The following is a 25,253-nucleotide window of genomic DNA, read 5'->3' as shown; positions in this document are numbered from 1 at the left end:
AAGAGCTTTTGCTTATATTGGTTTATTTTATCAATATTTACTGTATCAGAAATTAAACTGATAAAAATTTTAAAACATTTATTCATTTAAAATTAGCGATAATAAACCCATATAAATAAAATTTTTATGAAAATAGCAAAGTCTTCCAAAACAAAAAAAAATTAAGAAGAGTTGTATTCTTTCACTTTTTTTCTAATTCCTTTAATATCTGACTCAATAGAAGACAGCTAGATTTTCATATCTGCTTCTGCGTGTATTAATTTTGTGTTTTGTCTGAAGTATGTGAAGACTCTCTTGCTTCACAGATACATAGTTGGAAAAATGAAGAGTATTTTAGTAGGCAAATAATATCTTAGTTTTATTATAAAAATAGTTTTGATGTCTAAGGCCTCCAGGGATTCACAATCCACACTTTAAGAATTGCTGGTATACAAATTTTTCTCAAATTATTGTTCATATGCCACTTTTCTTCCAACTTTCACAAACTCATAAGATTTTTTTTCTATCATTTATCTCCATTGTCTTTCCTTGTTGCAGTTTGGAAGTATTTAGTGTCATCTAATAATTTGCACATTCCCTCCTCCAGAACATTTATAAAAATGTTAAATTAGACTGAACCTACCAATGATTTCTGAAGAATTGAGCACTTTAAATTTCTCCTTTCACAGAAGTATCATTTATCCCTATCATTTGTTTCCTGTCTGTAGCACAGTTCCATATCCATGACAAGGAAGCCTCCTCCTCAGTCTCATTGTGACTGAATCACTATTTTAATTTTTGGTATGGAACCTTGTGAAGAGGGTTTTAGAAAGGTTAAGTAAATCTCTAATTTTCTCCTTTATTTACCCCTCAAAGAATTCCATCAAGTTATCCACGCAAATTCTACCTTGTTCCCTTCAGCAAGCATTTATTAATAACTTCCACTGACCTGTCTTTGAGGAGGTTTTACTTTGGAGAATATTCTACTTGGCAGGGGGGAGCGGAATGGAGAATTGATTATTATATACATAGAAAGGCAGGGAGAGAGCAGCAATTCTGTCTTTTAAAAAAATTGTAAAAGGTAAAGCCTATGGTTACTCCAATCCCAAGTGGCTTAGTTCTTCATGTCTCAGCCTCATCCTTCAACTAAAACTCTTCTCTCCAAAGTTACTAATGATCTCTTAATTGGTAAATCTAATGGCCTTTTCTCAATTCTCATCATTCTTGTCCTCTCTTACAGCTTGTTTATCACTTTTGAATCACCCTCTTTTCTTGTATGTTCTTTCTAGATTTTTGTGACATTTTTCTCTCTTGAACATTATATCACTTAATCACTGATGGTCTTATGATGATACCTATCTTACTGTTCCTTCTTGGTCTGTTTTCCCATGTCAGGCCTACTATGGGTGTTCTGCAAGGATCCATTCTTTTTTCCTTTTCTTTTTCTTTTTCTTTCTCTTTCTCTTCTCTTCTATATTCAGGATCTTACTAGTGATATCAGCTCCCATGAGCTTAATTATTATCCCTCTACAGTGGATTATCAAATACAATCACCTAACTCTAACTTCTTTTCTGCCCCCACCCCGAGTCTTACATCATTAACTGCTGCCTATTATATATCCTAAAGGAGGGATACTTATATGTGTATGTTGTCTCCTTAATAGCATGTCAGCCCCTTGAGGGCAAAGACTATTCCATTTATGACTCTGCATGTTCAATACCAAGCACATGGCTTAGCACATAATACTTAATAAATCCTTATTGAGTGATTGCTTCAGATCTTTTATCTCCACCTTGACCTAGATTAGTGGTCTCCTTATAAAAAATAATTAATGGAGAAGCAAAATTAATTTGACCCTGTGTTCCTTGGTTATATATCCCTAATATACTGCCCTTGGACTAAACTGAAAAAAAAAACTGACTTTCCCTAAGGCTAATAGATACTGAACACACATGCAGTGACCCCTTGCTTTTAGCAAGTTACATATTGGTTTATGCTCTCCCCATCCACAAAGGAAGCCAGTGAATAAAATGTCAACTTATGAGAAGTAAAACAAACATACAGACTATTTAAAAAAAAAAGTAGCACATATAAACAAAACATTCTTCTTAAACTGAGGAGGGGCAGGGACCTGTGCTATAAATACAGATGAGGAAAAGGTCATTAAATTGCTACCAGCTTCATGGGAAGGAGGGATCATACAGGTCTTCTTGGAAAAGCTAATGTTTAAGCTGAGTCTTTAAGTCTATTGAAAGGAAGAAGACATTGAAGGCCTAGGGGATAGTCTAAGCAGAAGTAGTGAGAAAATGTAGTACTTATTCACAAGGTAGAGAATAGTCCAATTTAGCTAGTATTAGAGGGAGGCATGTGAGACACATCTGGAAAGCTCAGTTAGATCCAGATTACAGCAGGATTTGATGAACAGAAGACATTTACATTTCATTCTGTAGGTTGTGAAGAAGCTGTTCTTGGCTTTTGAGCAGAGTGAAATGATTAGAATTGTGCCTTAAGAAGATAAATCTAGTAGCTTTGTGTTTAATGGGTCAAAGCAGAGTTTGAAAGCCATGATAGCAGTGCAGGTTTCAGCTAGGTTCGTGGCAGAGGTAGGGGAAAGGGTAAGGACCAATAAGAGCTAATTCAGAGGGAGAATGAATAATTCTTGTTTATTTATGACTAGTGGACTGTAACATTTGATATAACACTAAAAAGGATGAGATTCTTGTTTTTTTGAGATTTTGATAAGAGAAAGCTGTGAAGACCTTTTAGCCCTTCCTTGTGAAAATAAGTCCACATTAAATCAGTTCTTTGGAGCATTCTTCCTTCATTTTTTTTTTTCAGATATTTTGGTAAAAGAGCTCAGTGGGACTGCCGAGGTGCATCAAATCTAGGTGAACTTCATCAGCTGTTAAGTAATATAATGATCCGAAGACTAAAGACTGAAGTTTTAACCCAGCTACCCCCTAAAATTAGACAACGTATTCCATTTGATCTTCCATCTGTAGCAGCTAAGGTGAGGAATCCCTTACTTGTTTGAAAATCATTTCCTAGATTATTTCTAAAAATAATAAAATAATTTCAAAGTGTGCATTTAAAAAATATTCGTTGATATAAAAAGCTGCTTATCTGAAAGAATTATAATTAATTAGGGCATCATTTCCCAAACTACATTGTACAATAGAATGGGTTCTCCTTGAGAAAATTTTAATATTGTAACCACCATTGAAATACTAAATTATTAAACATAAAGTTGTGTGTTTTAAAAACATTGGATGCTTGATTTTTTCATATTTAAAATTGGGCTGAATTCTACTATTTTGTTCTAAATCTCTTTCCCCAGTCATTATCCTGGTGGCATCCTATGCTCTCTGGGCCAGTGTTGATGAGTTTCATCAAGCCCAGAAGTGTTTCAGGGCCAAATGAGTTTAGGGAATACTAAATTAGAGAAAATAAACTGGTTTTTGTGTCCTTTTTGGCACATGAAGGCTGAAAAGGAACATAATAACAGCTTTTAGGCATCATTCTATAAATAGTGGTAATCTTTCTCTTTTTCCTCTGGTGACAGAATAAGAGGACTAATATTACAGCAAGAAGTATTTTTCTTGAACATTAAGGAAAAATTTATTTCCTCAGAGCTTTTATGAAACCCTGAAATTAATTATTAATGGTGGTTGTGGAATCTTCTCCTCTGGAGATTTTTGAGGACAGGGTAGTCCACTATCTACTTGTATAATTTGGGTATAGTCCTGCCCCAGAGATCTGCTTCTATCTCTCTTATCACCCTGTGAAATGTGCTAATCATCACACTAGAAGACCAAAAATAAATTACATTGAAACCTCATATGCACTTACATCTGAAGAATTTAGTTTTCATATTGTTAAATCTGCTTAAATCTGGGCTTATATAAGAGGCTTTCTGACAGAAACTGCATCATCTTCCAATCTCAGTAGACTTATGCCAAACATTTTTCCAACATTCTTTCTAAAATAAGAATAAAGTGACTTTATATTCAGTTATTCCAACACTGCGAAAGAAAATATAATTAAAGAAAGTCAATATCTGATTCTACTGCATTTTTAAAAAATTAAGTAACATTCCCCAAGTCTTTATGCCTATTTAAATAAAACTCTATCTTGCTGTAAAAGTAACTCGTTAGCATTTATTTTTTGTATGCCCTCTTTTCTTATATAATTAGATTTTTTTCTTCTTGCTTTGCAAATTGTTTCTCCTTAAGAGAAGGCTCTTTGTGTTTGATTTATGATGGTAGCAAAGTGCTTTATTTTCACCCACAGCTTGTCATTGGTTTCTATAATTGGTAGGAACATGTGACTGACCTACCTCTGCATTGACGTTTTTGTATGAGCAGTCTGGTATCTTTGGGAATTTTCTCTTCTCACCGTACCTTTCTGTAGCAGAGAAAAGTAGGACATGATTCACAGTTACATTAATTGTTCTGCCCTTTATGCTGTATTTCTAAACATTGTTCTTTCCTCCCACATAGGAATTGAATACTAGCTTTGAAGAGTGGGAGAAATTAATGAGGGCTCCACATTCAGGTGCCACTGAGACTGGTAGCCACTTTTTTCAAGCCATGGGGTTGATGACCCGCATGTTTAAACAAACAGCTATTGCCAAGGTATTCTTGAAATGTCTGTGTAATTCTATTTTATTCTTGATGAAGATTATTTTAAATGATTTAGTTAGTTTAACATCTTATTTTTAAGACTACCCCCTGTGTCATTCTTCTGGTTCACTTCACCTCTGTATATTATGCTTTCCCATCCACTAATGTTGAACCTTACAACAACCTTATTATCTTCTGTTCTGGAGGTTTCGTTTTGTCTTCATGTCAAATTGTTTCTCAATTAAATGTAGCCATGCTTTGTTTTCAGTTTTAAATATATATAGATATCTTTTTCTATAGATGTATGTATTGTGTGTATGTATACATGTGTTTTTATATGTATATACATATACACATATATGTGCATGTGTGTGTGTGTAAACACACCTTCTCACATGGCTTACTTTTTTATTGTAAATGAAGTTATTTAAATCTACAAGTTGTGATTACAGAGTGGAGTCATAGACCTGGAGGCACCTTAGATTAGAGGTCATTTGGTCCGGTGTTGTTAAACTCATATAGAAAGATATCCCTGGAGGCCAAACATTGATGTAAAAAAGCACAAATCAATAGTATTTGTGTTGTATTTTATTTTTATTTACTTTGTTAAACATTTCCCAATTAAATTTTAACATGGTTTGGGTGTCCTTGGTAGTTTTGCAGGCCTAGAATTTGACATCTTTGTTCTAGTCCACCCTTCTTTCACAAATGAGACCCTAGTTATGATTTCTGGAGTATTATAGTGGCTAAGCTAAGAACTGAGTCCATGCCTTCTGTCTCATATTCCATGGCACTACATCATGCTGACATTAGGACACTGGGATTTTTTTCCCCCTATCATACTAGAATTTATAAATCTAAATGAATCACAGAATGTCACAGAAATTCAATGACAGAAGAGGAGTAAGATACCATCTTTAGCTTGTGTGACTCTTACCTTAGTATCAGTTCCTTTTGTGAAAGTCCCAAGGAGGATATTGTCCAACTTGTAATGACTCTATCTCATATGCTAAGCCCATTTAATTTTCATCTATATAGTTATCAATATCTTACTTAGTTTTGAGGTGACATCTGTTTTCCTTCTAATTTATACTCACTTATTCTAGTTTTTCCTACCTTAACCATGTAGAATGTCTAATTCTTCTGTGTAACAGTCTTTGAAAACAGCTGTTATGTACCGTCTATAAATCTCTTCTCCATGCTAAAAAGTTCTGATATCTTTGATTATTCCTTATGCAAATTATAATTTCAGGTTCTTGTATCACAGTGGTCTCCTCTTCAGAATGAACTCTAGCTTTTCGGTCTTTCTCTCTTATGGTGGAGTACTTAAAATTGCATACACTACCCAAATGTGGATTTACAGATTTACAGAAATTAAAAATTTTAGATTCCATTACAGATCACAGTGGAATTCTAACTTACCATATTGTGAACACTATGCTTCTTTTAATTCAACCCAGGATCACATAGACTTCCAGCTCAGAGTGAGGAAGCCTGGGTTCTAATCCTACCTCTAATACAGCCTGGGGGCACTAAACCTCTCAGTACTTCAGACTACTCTCAGAGACTATAAGTTGCAGGACAGTTTCTTATCTATGATAATGATAATTATCAAATGAGTTTCCCCACTTGGGTTTCCCTGTGCAAATAAAATCATAGTTTCCCCAGACCAAAATGAAAGATCATATTCACTCTTTCAGCCACTCAATTTTGCTTTGAAGTCAGTCAAATAAAACCCCGAAATATTTTTCTTTTTCAGTTCTACTTAATCTTTTTAAGAAGGACCTTAGCCATCCTCATTCACTTTCCTCACCCCATTCCTTTTCAGTTCCCCTCTCATGTGTTATCTTCATCCATCAGAATGTAACTTCCTTGAGAGCAGGTACCTTCTTGTTTTCTTGTATTTGTATTTCCAGGGCATAGCTGAGTGCCTGGCACATAGGAGGCACTTAATAAATGCTTTCCCTGTGTCTCTCCTTCATCTTCATTCACACATATTTCAGATCCAACCTAATTAGAGATGATCTCTCCTTATTTGAACCTCAAATAGCATTTTGTATGTACCATTCCATGCATTCTTCATATTTCCTCCATTTTTTGTTATAATTATTGTGTGGTTAATGCATATTTATGCACATTTTAAACCTTTGTTAGAATGTGAATTTTATTAGTGAGGAGGTAAGGTCTTATTTTTTCTCCTTGCACAGTAGTTTTCAAGTAGATCTGTTATCTCATCTGTGTGGTTATTCAGTCCAGATTGTAACCCATCTATCAGTTCTCATTCTGAATGATGATTGTTGAGATCCTTCCATAGTTGACTCACAGAGATCAACCCATTCGTTATGTGGAGAGCTGTTCTGTTCTCTAGGTCTTTTTATATTTCAAAGGAACAGCTGGAAGAGCCCTCAGCTCTTCTACCTGTTACCTCATGCTCATGTGACATGCTTGACCAGCCATCTTTTCCCACAATACTTTTTCTGAGTGATATCCCTTAAACATCTTATTTGAGTGAAGGACATCAATATACTGAAGCTTTCTCCTGCTCACAGTGGGTCTCTCCATTGCCTTTTACATCAACTAAAACTTAAAATTGTTTGAAGGTTGTGGTGATACAGGATTTGGGACCAAAGAACATCACTCGGAGACTATTTGCATTTAAAAATATGGATCTTTTCACCTGGAAAAAACTTGGAAACATAAAAAGCATAACAATTTCCCAGAGTTGAATCCTGTTTCCTCTTCTCCTTTTCAGTCCATTCAGTCCAAACTCATTATTCATCTACTGTGCCTTTTTTCTTATTTTGTACTGATTGACCAATTTAGTGAACTCTATCTTTCCAAGAGTACTTGTTATAATCAGGACAATAGGCATTTCTGTCCATTTGGTTTTGTTCATATTGTTTGCTAGGTTGATCTCTTTTGAACAATCAGAAGACTTCTTTCATTTGGACCTTGTGCAAGAGACCTACAGCCACGGGAACAACTTTGGCACATATACCCCTCCCTTTCCTTTGGTGTTAATACTATGCTTCTTATTGGATAGGGTTATTTCTAGAGAGGGATCCATACACACACACACGTGCATACATTCATATGTGCATGCATATATATATATATATACATATGTGTATATGTATGTGCGTATATCTATTATTTACATAAGTTTACTCTTTGGAAAAGCATCTTTAAGGCTGAATTTTGCTTTACTGAGTCAGGTACTTCCTTGTGATTGACAAACCATAGCTATAGCAATATCTATAAAAAAGCATTTCATTTTGTAGAACAGAATGGTCCCTTTACTACTTTCTTCCATGACGTATCCCATACATGTATGCTAGGATAATAAAAGGTTATTTAATGAATTCAACAACAAATATAACTTTGTTAACTTAATGTATTAATATCAAGTAAGGTATGAAACAGAAAGATGTGTGCTCCCTAATGTTGCTTGTTACTGTCAGAGAGAGGGTGTTGATGGAAGACTCCAAATGAAAGAGGAATATACTGTAAGTGATGAAGTCCTCTACATATCTCTGAGGATTTGAGGCAACAAGGTTGCACAATGGTTAGAACACTGGATCTGGAGTAAAGAAGACCCAAGTTCAAATCTGGCTGTAGACATTTACTAGCCATGTGACTAAATAAGTCACTTACCATCTCTCAGCCCTAGTTTCCTCCTCTGTAAAATGAGGATAATAGGATCAGCCTTCCAGAGCTGTCATGAGGATCTAATGAGATTTTTGGAAAGCACTTTACAAACTCTAATGCACTATATAAAGTCACTTAGCTATAAGATTATGGCTAGCAGTACATACATCTTGAACAAGCACAGTGAATTGAGTAGAATAAATAGGTCGAAGAGAGCAGGACTGGGTTGCATTTGGGAAATTATGTATCCCATTCAATGATTGCAGACCTCTTCCCAAATCAAAAACCTCTTTTTAATATGATGTGCTTACATAGAGAAAAATTTTGGCTCAGGAAGCCACGGTGACTTTGAACTCTTTATTTCTGCTTTAAGTGGCCCCAAGGGAATAGACACCTGTCAAGTTCTGAACCGGTACTTGGTAGAAACCCTGTCCCAAGAAGAAAGCATTTCTTGGTTGAGAAGTCCCAAAGCAGTCACATAAACCATTAATGCTTGAAATGGGAAAGGTCCTGCACCATTGTAAGAGCTTTTGGGAGCTGGGGTTACTATAGGACCATGATAAGACCTGGTGAAAGCAGCTAAGAACTCAGGTCAAAATATAGGTGCCTGAGCAAGAAGAAAATGCATACCATGGAAAGGAAAAAGAAAGAAAACTCCGGTCCAACCTCAGGTTTCATATTATTGATGCTTGACATGATTCAATGTCATGAATTTTGTGAAGACTATGACCAGTCCTGTTGAGTGACAGTATAGCAAGTACGAAACAGAACATTCCCTTTCCAGCATGGTAAGTATGGTAACCCCTTCTCTGGTCTATACATACCTTTTCATAAATGTGTTCTATGTTTAAACCTTTTTTTATTTTTTTCTTAATTCTTGAAAAAGAACTGAAGACCCTGTAATGCCAAGCAAAGGCAACCTCCAAGGTTCAGAATACCAGCATAGTAACTCTCCATTTTATTCAGTGAGAAATTAAGGCAAAACATTCACAGAACAGAGAAAATCAAAATACAGCATTCACCAAGTGTGATTCAATAATTTCCAAGTACTACTCCACCCCTGGGAGTTCATTAATTTAGTCAATCACAAAGTTTCTCTTCTAAAGTGGAGATTAAGATTAGTTTCCAATCATAAACAAAGTATATTCATTTGGTCAGTCATAGAGCACAAAAAAAGGCAAGTTTCCCACCCCTGGATCACAACTGAATTACAATTATCATCAGTTAACCAAGTTAGCCAAGCACCTTCTCAAAAGGGGCAGTGGAAAGCACAAAGGCCATCTACCCCTGAGCTACAGCAAGGTTAAGATATCATCACAGCATTCAATACCCAAAGAGAGGTCTTTTCTTCATCAGCAATCTCCGTTCCTGGGGAGACAAAGCTCAACAAAGCCACAATATACATTGCCAGTGTCCTCATCAATTCACTCTCTGCCTGCAGAACAGTCTCAGGACCCCTGAAAATATCAGCAAGACCCTCTTCCAGGATTTCTGTAAACATACAACAAGAAAATCCTTCTTTAGGGCTTCTGAACCAACAGCAAGGTTCCAGAACCTCTGCGACAACAGCACTGTCCTTCACCAGTGGACGAATCTGGCAAAATGACATCACAACAGACAGACAAAATACCGGCATCACAGCCATGTCTCCTCAGTCCTTGGCAGTTCTGGGTGGCAGCTCTCAAAAGTCCTGAGCAGCTACAACTGGCCCTCAGCAATCCTCCACAATGCTGCTCCCAAAAGTTCTTCTGCCTCTCTTTGCTTGAGCCTCCTCTCCAAATCCATGGCACCAGCTCCTCCCAGTTCAGCCCTCTCTTTTCATGTCAACTAGTCCATCCCACAAGTGGGATTCACAAGCTCTGGGTTTTAACACTCAACCCGAAAACCAAGCCAATACAGGGGGATCTTTAAACTCCATTACTATTACAGACCCTTAGGGAAAGAACCAAAATTAAGCTACATTTAGTTGTTACTATAGTTTCCCTGGTTTGAGACAAAATTAGATCTTGGGAGAGACAAAACTGGGTCCATGTGAGCTCTGACCTTAAGTTTTCTGCCTTGGGATATTTTAAACATAAAGAACTTTTCCATTGTTGCTCAATGGCTGGAAGGTGTGGCATACTAAAATTCCTCTGATTTAAACTGCAGTCCATCCATGGGTAGAGATAGGTATGGTGGGTCGTAATTACTCTGCACCATATCATCAGTAATGAATTACATGCAAACAACTGCCAAAGAGATCATTAACATGTGGTCAGAAAAGGAGGTTAGTCAATCATGTAGGAGAATAGGATAAAAGATGGATATCCTTCATGTTACATTCACCCCCACCAACCCCATTGTCAAGATATCTGGAGAAAACTTGCCAGAAGATTTATGGGAGGACACTGAAAAGAATCTTCCATGATAAGACATGGATGTGTTGTGACCAGTGACTTTGCAAGGAGTACCCACATAAATGAGATCAAAGGGTTGAAATATCTGTATTATCATTATACACATACTCATTTTAATTATTTTTGTCCTATTTCTTTCCTTTTTTTTAACCTAGTTTCTACCCTGTCATTCTGATTAACCAGTATAATTGAGATAATAATTAGCTGTGTTACAAAGTTGCTATTGTTTCAAGTGCTTAACTTATGAAAATGTTACTACTCCAAGTTTGCTCCTAAAGTATTTTCTTCTTATTCTTTTTTCTTTTTTTAATAACCATATTATTATTCATGTATTTTACAGGATCTCTTGCTGAATTATGTTGTTTCTCTAAAACCAAAAACTGTTCTAAAGCTTGGCCTTTTTCTGGGAATTACTCAGTCTTCTTGATTTTTAAATCATGTTAGCATATCAGTTCTCTTCCTAAAATGTAAAATGTGGTTGCCAAAACTGAACCCAGTACTCCAGATCTAGTCTATTTATTTTATTTTTTTATTTATTTACATTTTTACTATATTTACATATTACTATATATTTATGTCAAGGTTATTAGTTTTAAAAAATAAGTTTGCAAAAAATTGGAACAAGTTGCTCTTGTGAAGCCTAACAGCAAGAGATCATTTAATACTTTTAGTTTGATAATGATTATAGCATCATCACAGGAACCATAAAATTTCATGGTGTATCTTTTGGAAGGTTTTCTATGTTACTTCCTTTGTTTTTTCAACTTTTAAATGTTCTTTTGATTGGCATAACTAGAATTGATATAAAAATCATATTCAAATATTTAAAACTGTCATACTATAAAGCAAAATAACATTTCCCTTATTTAGTTGTGGTCTTAGGTAAATCTGAGGTTGTAAATACTGCCTGCAATTTGCATATATGAACAATATGTTATACCAGATGAACTGAAAACTTCCTAATTGGGAAAAATTGTCCATTATGATTCAAGTTACTGATTTCTCCTTTTTTTCTCTTTGAATTATAAATATTTTATCTGTTAGCAAGTATTGCAAGCTCAAGTATAGTAGTTATATTACTTTTTATATAGTTTTTTTTTCTCCCCCTAGATTGCTCAAATAATCTTTCTGAAACTTTTTCTTTATTCTCTAGTTTAACACAAGGTAATATGATGATTGTGTTGTATAAAACTCATTGTACTATAATAGTTACACATGATGGATTAAATAGGTTATTTGTCTTGGCCTTGGTCATATTGTTTCTTTGGGAAAATTCTTTTTGACCCTCAGTCAATTTTTATGCAGACTTTTGGAACACAGTTTATTCATGGATTGGAGATTGTCTCCCTTCTCAATCTCTTCATCAGTCTGTTGAATCTAATTATGATTTCTAATAAAACATAAGCTGCATGGAGACAGAGATCTTGTCTTTATCTTTGTTTTTCAGACTGCACTAAGCAAAGCTCCAAACATATATAGTAAGCCCTAAATAATTTTGAATGAATGAATTCATGTTAATAAATTTTAAAATAACTTGAAGGGGTGGCTAGGTTGCGCAGTGAATAGAGCACTGGCCCTGAGTCAGGAGGACCTGAGTTCAAATTTGGCTTCAGACACTTAACACTTACTAGTTATGTGACCTTGGGCAAGTCACTTAACCCCAGTTACCCTGCCTTTCCGCCTCCAAAAAGCAAAAAAAAATTAAAAATAACTTTAAGCCTAATAATGTCATCATATCTTAATACCTACATCTCATTCAAGACCTGCTTTTAGTTCATTTTGGAAATTATTAATAGTGGAAATAGGGAAAGTTGTCTGTGAAAGAAGAATGTTTCTTTACATATGTGGTAAACATATTCAAGTATAAAGATATAATTTCTAAAAAATGTACTAGTTTTTGAGATATCTGTTTTGAAGATATGCTTCACCTGAAAAATGAGGATAGTACTGGTATAGTACTGATCTCTTGGAGCTGTAAAAATCAAATTTGCCGTTGAGGTATGTTATGGTTTGCAAATTTTAGCGTATTATATTATTAATGGCAACTGTTATTAATACATAATAAGTAACCAAAACAAAAATTCTATTTAATAATTAAATTGCTAGTGAAATAATATCTTCATTATTTATTGCATTTAATGAAAGAAGAATAATGTTCTCTGTAATATTGCACTAAATGAATATGAAAAATCTTTTTCTTGTCATATTCTGAATCACTGAATAAGTCTTGCTTTCATGTATATGGCTAATTTAACAATGATAATAAATTGTCATTATAGAATCATAGACCTGAAAAGGACTTCTGGGATTATCTGTTTCTTTTCCTTTCCTCCAGCCAGCATTGTCTATTGAAAGTCTAAATAAATGGCTTTCCAGTCTATTTTTCTAGTTCTCCAAGGAGATTTCTGTATCTCATTATCTTTTTTTCCCTCTCTTCCATATTACCTCACAATACCTTTCAGGCAGATGAAGCCTAACAGTACTATTGGTCTTGCCAATATTTTTACAGTATTAGACATTAGCTGTTCTAGACTCTGGCAATTACGACAGAGATATAACAGCTCTCTTTTCTGAAAACGTGTGCATCTGTCACATAAGATTACTGAAGAGATAGCAAAATAAGTGCTTTTACAAAATCTTAGGAGTAAAAATGCTATTAATGTATTTTATCTTTAGTTTTATTGTTATTAACTTTCAACTTTTCCCTCAATATTTCTTATAATAATAAATAATAATGCTATAAATAAACAAATAATAAACCTCTCCTGTACAACTTAAATGATCAAGATGGATTAAGAAAAACATCACATAACAAAAAAAAAACCTCAGATTCTTGAGGGAGAAAAATGTCATTTCCTTACATGTTGAACTTCCTTGAGGGTTAACATGAATAAAATTGAGCCTATCCAGGGAACTTGGGATCCATATGTTAAGTTGGCTGAAGATTCCGATATTTTAATGAAATCTTATTTTTACAAGTTATACTTTTAATGCTATGTATAACATATTATTAAACAATAATTGTTGGTAATCTAAAATGTGAATTCCTTTCCCAAAGACTAACAAGTGAACATACTGTAAGAAGATATATCATTTCAATATTGATCTGATTTATCATGTAATTAGAGGAAGATCTATCAAAACAACATTTACTAAACTCCTGCTATGTGCCAAGCATTACACTAGGCACTCCATATACAACTACAAAGAATGAGACAGTCCACACTCCCTAGGAAATTACATTCATTCTAATGGATTGTGAAAGAATGCAATACAGTATCCACTCATAAAATAAAAAAGAAGTGGTAGAGGAAAAAATGAAATCATAGAAAACTTGGTGTGACAAGTCAACTGAAGCAGGACATTCCAAGATGATTTGTAGATGAACCTAGAAGGAAGACAACAAACAAAAAATGGAAAAGATCTGTTATTTCTTAGACACATTATTTTGCTCATTGATGACAGTGAAGAGATTACATTTAAACTCTGATAGCTAAATCTCCAGTGTGCTGCATGAAAAAAATAGCAATGCTGCAAAAGACAACAAAGATGGGAAAAGCTGCCGCCCCAGACCAGTTTTTCACTGAAAAGGCCTGTGATGGAGAAGATCCATTTTTACTACATCAGCATCCAGTTTCTCCCTATTGGTCAGAATGAGATCTAAAATAGCACTTCCACTGATTGCCTACTCTACCTTATAAAGAATGAAGTTATTATTAAGGCAGATTAATAAATTACAATTTACTCTGCTTTTAGAAGAAAGAAACTTCTAGCAAATGACCAAGCAGTTGAAGACCCTCATTTCAAATAGATCATGCTTCCATACCAGATTTGTATCGTTTCCTAACCCTCAGCTTGCTTCCTCCTGATCAGGTGGTCTGTGATATATACTTACAATATAATCCCTTTCTTTCTACCTCCACTAACACTTTGTCTACATGCCTATTACCATTCTCCCCGCTCCTCTACCTCCCTACACCTCCAGTTGCTAGATTTCCTTACTTGAGTATCTCTCAATATGTAATGTTCTTCTTATAGGTGCCTGCTCTATTCATGAATCCCATTTCACTAAGTTTCAGTGATAGCTTATGAGGTCAGTTTTGCCTGCTTACATTAGAGTTCTGAACTCAGTTCATTTATCATTCATATTTTGTGTATTTATGTATAAATATATGAGGCCATGAATTTTACTGCTGTTATTCTGTGGTCATGATTTAGAACTGAAGGAGACATTAAACGTGATCTAGTCCAACCCCTTCATTTTACAGATGAGATAAGTGAGACCCAGAGTGGTTGTCACACAGGTAGTCAGTGGCAGTGCTGGAATTTGAACTGGACATTGTCTACTGTGAATTGCTGGTCTTCCTTACTGACATTTTAATTTTATTATACCTGCTGCTTTTGATGGTATTTGGCTTGAAAGATACATCTGGGCAGTTTTCTCTCTCCCTTTTTTTGTTTCAGAGAATTGTTGATCAGATTCATGAGACCCTAGGTAAATATATTTTTTATCCATCCTCATTAAGGGCACTACATCCCTGTCCTAAATCATTCCTTTTTCTAAACTCTATAATGATAACTTTTTATAACATTGTGTGCCAGGCACTGTGCGATGTGCTTTACAGTTATTATCTCATTAGAACCTCCCAACAAAATAAGAAGATAATCCCTGACCTCAAAGAGCTCACGATCTAATGGGGAAAGATAACGCACAAAAGGAAGCTGAAAAGGAGACAGAAGGAGGAGGTGGTAACCAGAGGAGAAAGGTGACCAGAATGGGATTATGATGAAAAAGTACAAATAAGTACAAAAGCAGAGTAGTAGCTGGTGGGAAATAGGGAGAAGACTGTGCTGGGCCCCTCCTTACATGAAAGTCCTAAAGCCTGTCTCTTGGTAAACATTAGCTCCAATAGCTTTAATTATCATCTGTATAGATGCTTCACAGATACAGACCTCAACTCTTCCCTGAGCTTGGCCCATACCACCATTATCTGTTGGAATTTTTTTCAAACTAGATGTCTAGGAGACATTTCAAACTCATTATGTCCAAAATAGAACTCAGTGTCTTATTCCTAAATATACACCTCTTCTAACCTTCCCTTGGCATCATCATTCTTTTAGTTATCCAAGATCATAACCTCACCTTTATCCTTGACTCTTCTCTCTTCCTTACTCTACAGACTCAGTCATTTGTCAGATCTTGCTTTTTCTACCACTGCGTTTCTGGCATCCGATCCCTTATCTCTACTTACATATCTAGCACCTTAATTGAGGTTCTTGCCACCTCTCACCTAGATTATTGAAGTAAGTCTGATCGTCGTACTTCTTTACTCGCTGTTAGAAACTAAGGCAGCTTTGACTATAGATTGTTTAATTCTTTATATTTGCTGTTTAATTCTTTGTATTTGCATTCCTAGTGCCTAGGATGTTGTCTGGCACATAGTAGGCACTTTAGTAAGTGCTTATTGTTTGATTTTCCCCTTTGAAATACTTTCTTACTTTTTTTCCTTCAAGGAAGACTATAGTCTCCCTTTTAACCTGAAGAGTAGAGAGGCATTCTTCTAGCACATTGACCTTCTCCAAGATGAAGGTCACTGCAACATTGTCCTTGCTCTCTATATTTGCAGAAAGCAAAATCTTAATTCCTCTCTCATTCTTATTGATAATTTCCAAGGATAACTCATAGCAAATCACTCCTTTTGCTCTCTCTTTTACTTGTATTAATGACTTACTTATTGTGAATTAGAAGGCCTACCATTTCTTCATAATATAATACTAGCTTGCTCAGTTGCCTTAGTCATTTAGCAGCTTCTCATAACTGTTCTCTTTAAGAGGGTCTCAACCTGTTAGTGCCAGCCATTTTGTACCTCTTCTTGGCTCTTCCATTCTCTCCTATATATCAGATTCTTTAATTTCCTTTGGAAAATGGGTAGGACACTTATCTGTGGGGGTGGGAATTCAGGCAAAAAGACTGGTGTTGCTTGAATGTGTGGTTGATGAATTTGGTTTTTGGACTGTATGAGTATCTCATGCCTGTAAGTGAAAATTAATTAAACTGTCTGAGTTAGTCCAGAGATTCCCAGACTTGTTTGACCTACTTCCCCCTTTTCAAAACAAAAAAATTACTGAGCACCACCCCCTAGAAATCTACTTTCTTTAATGGTTTTGTGAAATTTGCATCATTTCAAAAAATATATAAAATACTTTTTAAAAAATGACACATCTTTGTTTCCTGGGTGAACCAGGGTGGGGCAGTCTGTTGTACAGTGCAGTCAAGCCTGAGGCAATATTGAGCATTCCTTGTATAAAGTCATCCCTGTCCTTTGGGTGTACAAAAAAATTCCAGGAGCCATATGTATATTATCTGATCTCACCTTTTGTCTGTGGCCTAAAAAGGATCTAAAAGAAAGCTCTATTGAGAAACAAAGCAAAGGAGAGCATAAGATTGAAGACATAAATGGAATCTACACCAGAACCAACAGAAAGCTGCAACAAAAAGAGTAAAGCAATTTGTCCAAAGGATGTCTTTGCTTTAAAGGTGGAACTGATGATACACAGCAACTACTCTGATAGTGTGGTTCATACTCTGATATTCTGATATGGGGTAGATATTTTAGAGATCAACCTAATATACATAGGATTTCTATTTAAATGTTTAATTATATTTATATTATTTATATATTTAATTACCTCATTCTTTTTCCTTAATGAAATAGTTTTCATCTCTATTATTGCAAGTAATCTAAAGTTTCTATTTTAGGTTAACTCGTTTTAACAATACAAATAAGTAGAAGCCCACTTTAATTTTAAAAAAATCTTAAAAAAAGGTTTTTTTCCTGCTTTGAAATTTTGGTGATGCAATATTGCATCATGTAACCAACCATATAGTATTGTCTTGTAAACAAGTCATTGCATGTACATATTCCTGCCCATGCATGCTGGACTTCCTGACTATGTGCAACATGCTTACCTGCCATCACTTGCTTGTTAAGACCTATGGGTGGACTTGCCCACTGATAGGTTATAACATGCATTTGTATGTTTATTTGGAAAATAAGGTAATCATTGCAGTTCTAACTATGTTACACAACCGGTAAAACCTGTATGAATGGTTTTTCCAAATTTTCCTATCTTCTCTTCTTTCCTTATGCTTCCACTGCGCCCTTATTTTTATTCAACTCCCCCCAGTTACATGTGAGGTTATGCTGCCCTCCAGGGGGTGATATTGCCCACCTTGGGAACCTCTGAGTTAGTCCATAATGAGACAGGATTCAGGATTGTTAATTTTGAAGATGATGTCTGCCACTGACTCTGTGAACTAGGGCAAATTATCTAAGTTGGTTTCCTCTAGACCTTACTTTCCTCATCTGTAAAATGAGTGGGTTAGAATAGATCTCTAAGGACCTTTCCATTTCTTACAGTTTTTGAATATATTAATTTAGATTCAGCTGCAGGTTGTAATAGGTTCTGAAGCATAACATGAAAGTGATGTTTTTGGAACATTTTCCCAGGAATATTAAAAGACAAGGCTAGAATATAAATTATGACCAAGTTAGGCTTTTAATTCTACCCTAATGAACCTGGACTTTATTTGGATAGCAGTATGTAGCCAGTGATAGTTTTTTAGTAGTTGTGTATATTGGGGTGGCTAGGTGGTACAGCAAATAGAGCACCTGCCCTGGAGTCAGGAGGACTTGAGTTCAAATCCAGGCTCAGACACTTGACACACTTACTAGCTGTGTGACTTTGAGAAAGTCATTTAACCCCTCTAAAAAGCAAAAAAAAAAAAAAAAGTAAAAAAAATAAATAAAATAGTTGTGTATATTATCAAAACTTCATTTTAGGAAAATTAACCTATCTTAGTATTTTAGATGGATGGAAGCTGGGAGATCAGTTAAGAAGACATTGCTGTAGTCATGGTGAAAATAATAAAGTCATGATCCAAGATCATGGTTATGATAGAAAGGTGAGCACATATGTGAAAGATGTCACTGGTAGAATTGACGGGACTACACCACTAATTAAATATGGCTATAGAGAATAGAGTCAAATATAGCTAAACTCTTCAGACTAAGTAACTAGAACGATGATTTTGTATGAACAATAATAGGGAATTTAGGAGGAGTAACTAATTTGGGGACAGAATAATAAATTAAGTTTGAGACCTGTTTAGTTTGAATGATCAGCAATAAATACAGATGAATTCTTTCTTCATTGTAAACTGTTCCTCCTAGTTCTTTTCATCTTTCCCTCTAGTATATCTCTAGCATACTCATAAAGCAATACACAATTGCATGTGGTGATATGAAATAGCATACATTTATATACCTTAAAATTTTCAGGTCATCCTTGTGGATAGATGTTTTTATATATAGATCTTTATATGCAAACAGATTATATAAATATACATATACACAGGTGTATTTAGGATCTGTCACATGCTATATTTGTATTACAATACAAGGCAGGACATATTTATTAAATGCCTCCTCTATGCCAGTTACTCTACCAAGCACTGGGGATTTAAATAAGAAAAAGAAAAACAGCCCCAGCCTTCAAGGAGCTTAGAATCTAATGGGGGAAGACAACACACATAAAGAAGCTGAAAAGGGATTGGGGTAGGGGAGAGAGTATATTTTTATCATTCATTTAAAAAAAAATTTTGAGTCTCAGATTCCCTCCTTTCTAATTCCTCCCCTATTCATTGAGAACACAAACAATATGATACCCATTATACATGTGAAATCATGCTAAATATATTTCCATATCAGCCATGTTGTGAAAGAAAGGAAGAAAGAAAAGAAACATGCTTCAGTCTTCCTTCAGAGTTAATCAGTTCTTCTGGAGGTGGATAGTATTTTTCATCTTGAATTCTTTGGAATTGTCTTAGATCATTGTATTGATCAGAGTAGTTAAGTCTTTCACAGTTAATCATTGTTACAATATTGCTGTCACTGTGTAGAATTTTCTTCTGATTGTGCTTTCTTTACTTCGTAGCAATTCACATAATTCATCCTAGGTTTGCCACTAAACTAGCATTAATGAATTTGATCATCACCAGAATCTGCCTTTCCACGTGATGTGCATTTTTAAAGTAAATTCCTGCATAAATGACTTTTTAAATGTGATAGTACAACAAATCAATAAAACTAAAGCAAAAGGTAATAATATTTATTAAAACATACATACTTTGAAATATGCATATATACATATGCAATTTGAAACTTACAGTAAGTTTGTGTTCTGAAGGCTAATTTGTAAATTGTTTGGAGTGAGAAACCCATTTTCCATTAAATACAGCATTATAAATTATGTTACCAAACTAACCCTTAAATTTAACCCACTTAACTTAAAAGGTAGCTGAACTGTGATTTTATAGTGTTGGCGGTGGTCCTGACCTTCTTGAACCCCTCTGATTTAATGGAGGAGCAGCAAGGATAGGGATTCTGGAGACACTAGTTTTAGTGATGCAAGATGAGAGGACAGCAGTATTAGGGAAGAGCTAGGATACTGTTGAGGCACCTGGGGTAACAGAGGCCCCTTCATAAATTAAAAGGGTCCCTGAATAGGTAAAGGAAATAGCCTTAAAGGTTAAATTTTTAAACTTGAAATGTACTTTATAAATACCTATCAAAATAAATTTATTTAGGCAAATATAAAAATCCAAAGCTACAGGTTACAGATGAGTTGCTAGTCTATATGAATGGAAGAAGTTTCCATGTGAGGAGTTCCTTATATAAATGAAATCCCAGGTTTTGACCTACAAAAAGTTAAGCAAATCTTAGTTTATTGACTTAAGTCAATCTTTTTGCAATGACAACGTAGCTAGAATTTTAAAAATTAAAATTTTTGTTTTCTGAGCATTTAATTATGCTTCTCTGAGGCATTATATGTCTAGATTGCATATTTCTGATGTTTAGAATATTTGGAAATACAAGATATAGCTTGTGGAACAAGCCACATTGCTTTAAAGCTTTACTGTGTGGAAACTGTGATCTTTAGGTTTCTCCACTTAAAATCTCATAATTTTCTCTCTGAATTGATTTTCTTATAGTTAAAAACAAGTCATTTCCCTAATACTGTTTATACAGTGCACATGTTTCTCTGAAGAACTGTACCAATATGGCCCTAAAAGCATTGATTTATATCATACGTGCAATTTTTACATTTCTCAATGCTACTTAAAGGCTAACAAGAGCATATAACAATTATAAAGTTCACATAAATTAATTCTTAGAATATCCCTGACTTCTCAAGAGACTTTTCATTTTTCTTTTAGAAAACATGACTGGATTTTCTTTGTAATAATTTTTATAAGATTAATTATATGTTATCTTCTATATTTAGGCAGGTGCAGCAAAGGACTATATTAAAATGATGCTGCAGAATGATTCGCTAAAATTTCTAGTTTTTGCCCATCATTTATGCATGCTCCAAGCCTGTACAGAAGCAGCTATAGAAAGCAAGGTATGTTTAATTTTCACATAAACTATTTTTACATTCTTCTAATGCATACATTTTATGATGGAAAAATTATGCTAATTGGAAATCGAAATTCTTCAAATTGGGAGGACTTTAATTATGGGCCTAGTGACAAAATAAATGTATGTGATTCAAGGACCGTCCTAAATTCAGAGGCTTATCACCAGGCTAGACTTCTTATGGTGAATCATTTAATTACAGCCACTCCTCAAACTGCCTACCAAGTTGTAGAGAGGTTATGAAATGCTTTGTAGAAGGGATCAGCCACATCAGTGGACTTGTTCTTTGAAATATAAGGTAGAAATGAGGTCATAGAGACCATAGCTAAGGTATAACCCACTATAATGGTAGATTGAGTATAGAGGAAGAGATGAAAGATAAATAGGTAGATAGATAGAGTGAATGAGATATGTTAAGTGTTTACTATATGTTGGGTAAGCACTGTGCTAAGCATTCAAGCAAAAATAAAGACAGTTTTTACCCTCACTGAGTTGACATTCTAAGGAGAGAAGACAGTACATGAAAGCGAGCTGAGAAAGGTCATGAGAGGGAGGTACCTGAACAGGGGCAATGTGGATTAGTCCAGAAATCCATAAATTTTGGAGCAGACCTGAGAGAGACATGAGCATAGCTATCTTAAACACTTCTCAAATAGAGTTTCCAGAAAGGATGTCATGAATCAGGGGAGGTGGCAGATGCATCTTCCAAAGTGAGAAAATTTCTAGGGTGAATATGGAGAGGACCAGAGAGGCAGAAGTGAATTTGAGAGGTAAATGAACATGACTGGTTTAGGCACTTCCTCATATGGTGGTTCCAAGGAGGAGCTCATTGGTCACAGGAAGGGGCGAAGGCTTCTTCAGTGATGAGAAGGCTGCTGGGGTAGAGCTGTAGAAGTTCAGACAGCCTGAGTTGAGAGAAATGAGAAATGTTGTACATGTGAAACCAACAGAATTTTGCAATTATTTGAACATGGGAATTGTGAAAGAGAGTAGAGTCCAGAATAGACTTAGACTAAGTGATTGGATTTGGGGGCTAATGAAGAATGAAGAGTCAAAAAATAGATGCTATTATTATGAATCTGAATGTCACTGGGAAGATGTTAGCACTCTTGTCAAAAATAGGGAAATTTGGAAAATGGGCAGGTTTAAGTTTGAAATAACATTTTGGCAAGTTGACTTGGATTATAGAACAGACATAAATGGAGATGTTCAGCAGGCAGTTGGCTGAATGTATACATTTGGGAGTCATCTATGTAGAAAATCATTGACTATATGTTAACTATGAACTGTGTTAAGTTTCTAAAGTGTTAGAAAAATGTTGCTCTCATTATTTGATGTAGCTCCACAAGAACTTGCCCTGACTTTGCCATTTTCCTTGTAAACCTTAGGTTCGTTACATTAGAATAGATGGAAGTGTTCCTTCTTCAGAAAGAATTTTTCTGGTGAGTCAGTTTCAGAATGATCCTGATATTCGAGTGGCTATCCTAAGCATTCAGGCTGCTGGCCAGGTGAGACAAAATGGGAAGGTAACAGAATATGATTTGGCAATGGAGAATAACTTACTATAGCTCTTCAGTTGCAAACAATAATAACATCGTCAAATCCCTGGAAGAAGATTGGACTTAAAGTCAGGGGAGACCTGTATTTGAATTCTGCGTCCATCACCCATTAGCCATGTGTTTTTAGCAAGTCACTTAACCTTTTTCACCTTTAGTTCTCTCATTTGTAAAATGGAAATGATACTCTGTATGTAGTGTCTAAAACGGAGGTTTTGTGAAGATAAGTAAGGTGATGGATATTTGAACATATTGAAAATCTTTAAGGACTATAAATTTCAACAGCTATTGTTAGTATTCATGTTATTTAAAAAAAAGGTCAACACCATAAAAAGATGTCAGTGTGGACAACTGTGGCAAAATCACTATGTATATCTTTTGGATTGGGGTTAACAATTGGTAAATAACAGAAATTTATAAATATGTAGAAATCATTCATATGTGTGTGTAACATTGGCTCATATCTTTAGGATAGATAAAATATAATACTTCTCTATTTGGAAGTGCAGTTATCAAATGGTTATGGCACCAATTAAAGAGCAAAACTGTCTAATAGTAGGTAGAGGCTGACCGCATTGCCTCATAGCCCTATACGAGTAGTGCAAGTGAAATTCAACAAATGTAGACCAAGGCATGTTTTCTCCAAGCAAGAGAACATTTTATTCACAAGGCATAAATCCTGAGAATAAGAGAGTCAATGGCTGCCTCAGTTTCCAGCCAGACACCTTGAGCAAAAGGATAGGTTTTGGGGAGTACAGAACAGGGTAGGTGACATGATGAGGTTGAGGGCACCGTGATTCATTGCATAGCTGAAGTGTGGGGAACAGTATCATTGGTTGGAAGTTGGGAATGGGGGCTAGCAACAATCCTCCTCCTTCCGGTGACTAAAATTTGTTTTTGTTGGTTTTTTTTAGTCTATAAGATAGTTTCCCAGATTTCTTTGGATAGCAAACCACACATCCTTGAAGGATACTTGGTAGTGTAAAGATATTAGGCCTTACTTCGATTTATGGCTAGCTGCATCCCCCTGAGTCAGCAAAATTCCTTGGGGCAAAAATAGAACAGTGACTGGCAAAAGAGTTGGATTTCTAAACTTAACCCATTACAGACCAGTTGAATTCTGAACAGAGTTCAAAGACAGGAAACCATGACTTAAGCTGTTATAAGACAAAATCAATTAGTTGTAAATAAAAATGATACAAAATCAATTTAATCTTTTCACTAGAAAAGGTCCCTCTTTCCTTTGTGGCTTTCATTGAGTATGAATGCTGTAAAAAAGAAACACCAAGTAATGTAAGAACAGGCTTGACCACAGATGTTTATTAAAAAAAAAATTAAATCTGGCAAGTGTGTTCTTTTTTCTTTAGTTTTTTAAATTCAGTTTTAAAGATCTGCCATCTTTCCCTCCCACATAAAGTCTCGTTTTTCACTCTGAGCCTTTCACCTCTCTATCAGGAGATGGGTAGCCTCTTTCATCATTAGTCATTGGAAACTGTGGATGCTGATTATGCTGATCAGAATCCTTAAGTCTTTCAGAGTTGTTTGCCTTTTCAATACTGTTGTCCTTTTGTATATTGTTCTCCTGATTCTGTACGCTTCACTCTGTTCATACAGTTCATACAAGTCTCCCTGGGTTTCTCTGAAATAGTCCTCTTCATAAATTCTTTTTTTTAAAATTTTATTTATTTATTTTTAGTTTTCAACATTCACTTCCATAAGATTTTGAGTTCCAAATTTTCTCCCCATTTCTCCCCTCCCCTGAAAAGGCATGTAATTTGATATAGACTGTACATATACATTCATATTGAACCTATTTTCACATTAGTTATATTATAAAGAATGGGAGAAACCACAAGAAAGCAGAAACAAACAAAAACAGAGAGCAAATAATATGCTTCAATCTGCATTCAGACTTCATAGTTTTTTTTCATAGAAAAATGGACAGCATTTTCCATCATGAATCTTTTGGAGTTTTCTTAGATCCTTCCTTTGCTGAGAAGAGATAAGTCTATCAAAATTAGTCATCACCTATTGTGGCAATTACTGTGTACAATGTTCTTCTGGTTCCATTCACTTCACTCATAAATCAGTTCATTCAAGTCTTACCAGGTTTTTCTGAAGTCTGCCTGCTCATCATTTCTTATCTATCTCATCCTTATACTTACAATAGTATTCCATTACATTCATATACCACAACTTTTCAGCCATTCCCCAGTTGATGATTATTCCCTTGATTTCCAATTCTTGGCCACCACAAAAAGAGCTGCTATAAATATTTGTACATGTGGGTCCTTTTCCCATTTTTATGATCTCTGTGGGATACAGACCTAGAAGCATTACTGCTACCATGTTTCCCCGATAATAAGACACTGTCTTATTAAATTTTTTGGAAAGAAAAACACCAGAGGGCTTATTTTCAGGGGAGGGCTTATGTTGTCCTGCCTCAGCTCTCCTCCGCAGCACTGCTTTCAATAGTGCCAGCAAGCAAATCACTGGGGAAGAACAGGATGACGCGCTCACTGCTGCAGCTCTGATTGGGTGCAGCTCAGAGCGCGGCGTGCGTTTCACCC

The 25,253-nt window shown here is 35.3% G+C and overlaps 1 protein-coding gene across 12 annotated transcripts in view; it reads left to right on the top strand.

The window, feature by feature from the left end:
- Window positions 1-25,253, top strand: part of ZRANB3 (zinc finger RANBP2-type containing 3) — a 240,770-nt gene that overhangs the window by 118,523 nt on the left and 96,994 nt on the right. For 8 of the 12 annotated variants that reach the window (XM_069067832.1, XM_069067822.1, XM_069067827.1 and 5 more), the window contains 4 exons: window positions 2,819-2,990; window positions 4,480-4,614; window positions 20,994-21,113; window positions 22,516-22,635. In XM_069067832.1, the coding sequence (XP_068923933.1) occupies window positions 2,819-2,990; window positions 4,480-4,614; window positions 20,994-21,113; window positions 22,516-22,635 (547 nt within the window). The remainder of the gene's footprint in view (window positions 1-2,818; window positions 2,991-4,479; window positions 4,615-20,993; window positions 21,114-22,515; window positions 22,636-25,253) is intronic. The other 4 variants (XM_069067824.1, XM_069067826.1, XM_069067825.1 and 1 more) reach the window with 4 other exon arrangements.

This window comes from Petaurus breviceps, unplaced genomic scaffold, assembly GCF_028583685.1.
Source record: "Petaurus breviceps papuanus isolate PSGF00001 unplaced genomic scaffold, PetGlider_PUasm1.0 90752, whole genome shotgun sequence".
NCBI lineage: Eukaryota > Metazoa > Chordata > Mammalia > Diprotodontia > Petauridae > Petaurus > Petaurus breviceps.
This window is presented reverse-complemented; position numbering and strand designations above follow the sequence as displayed.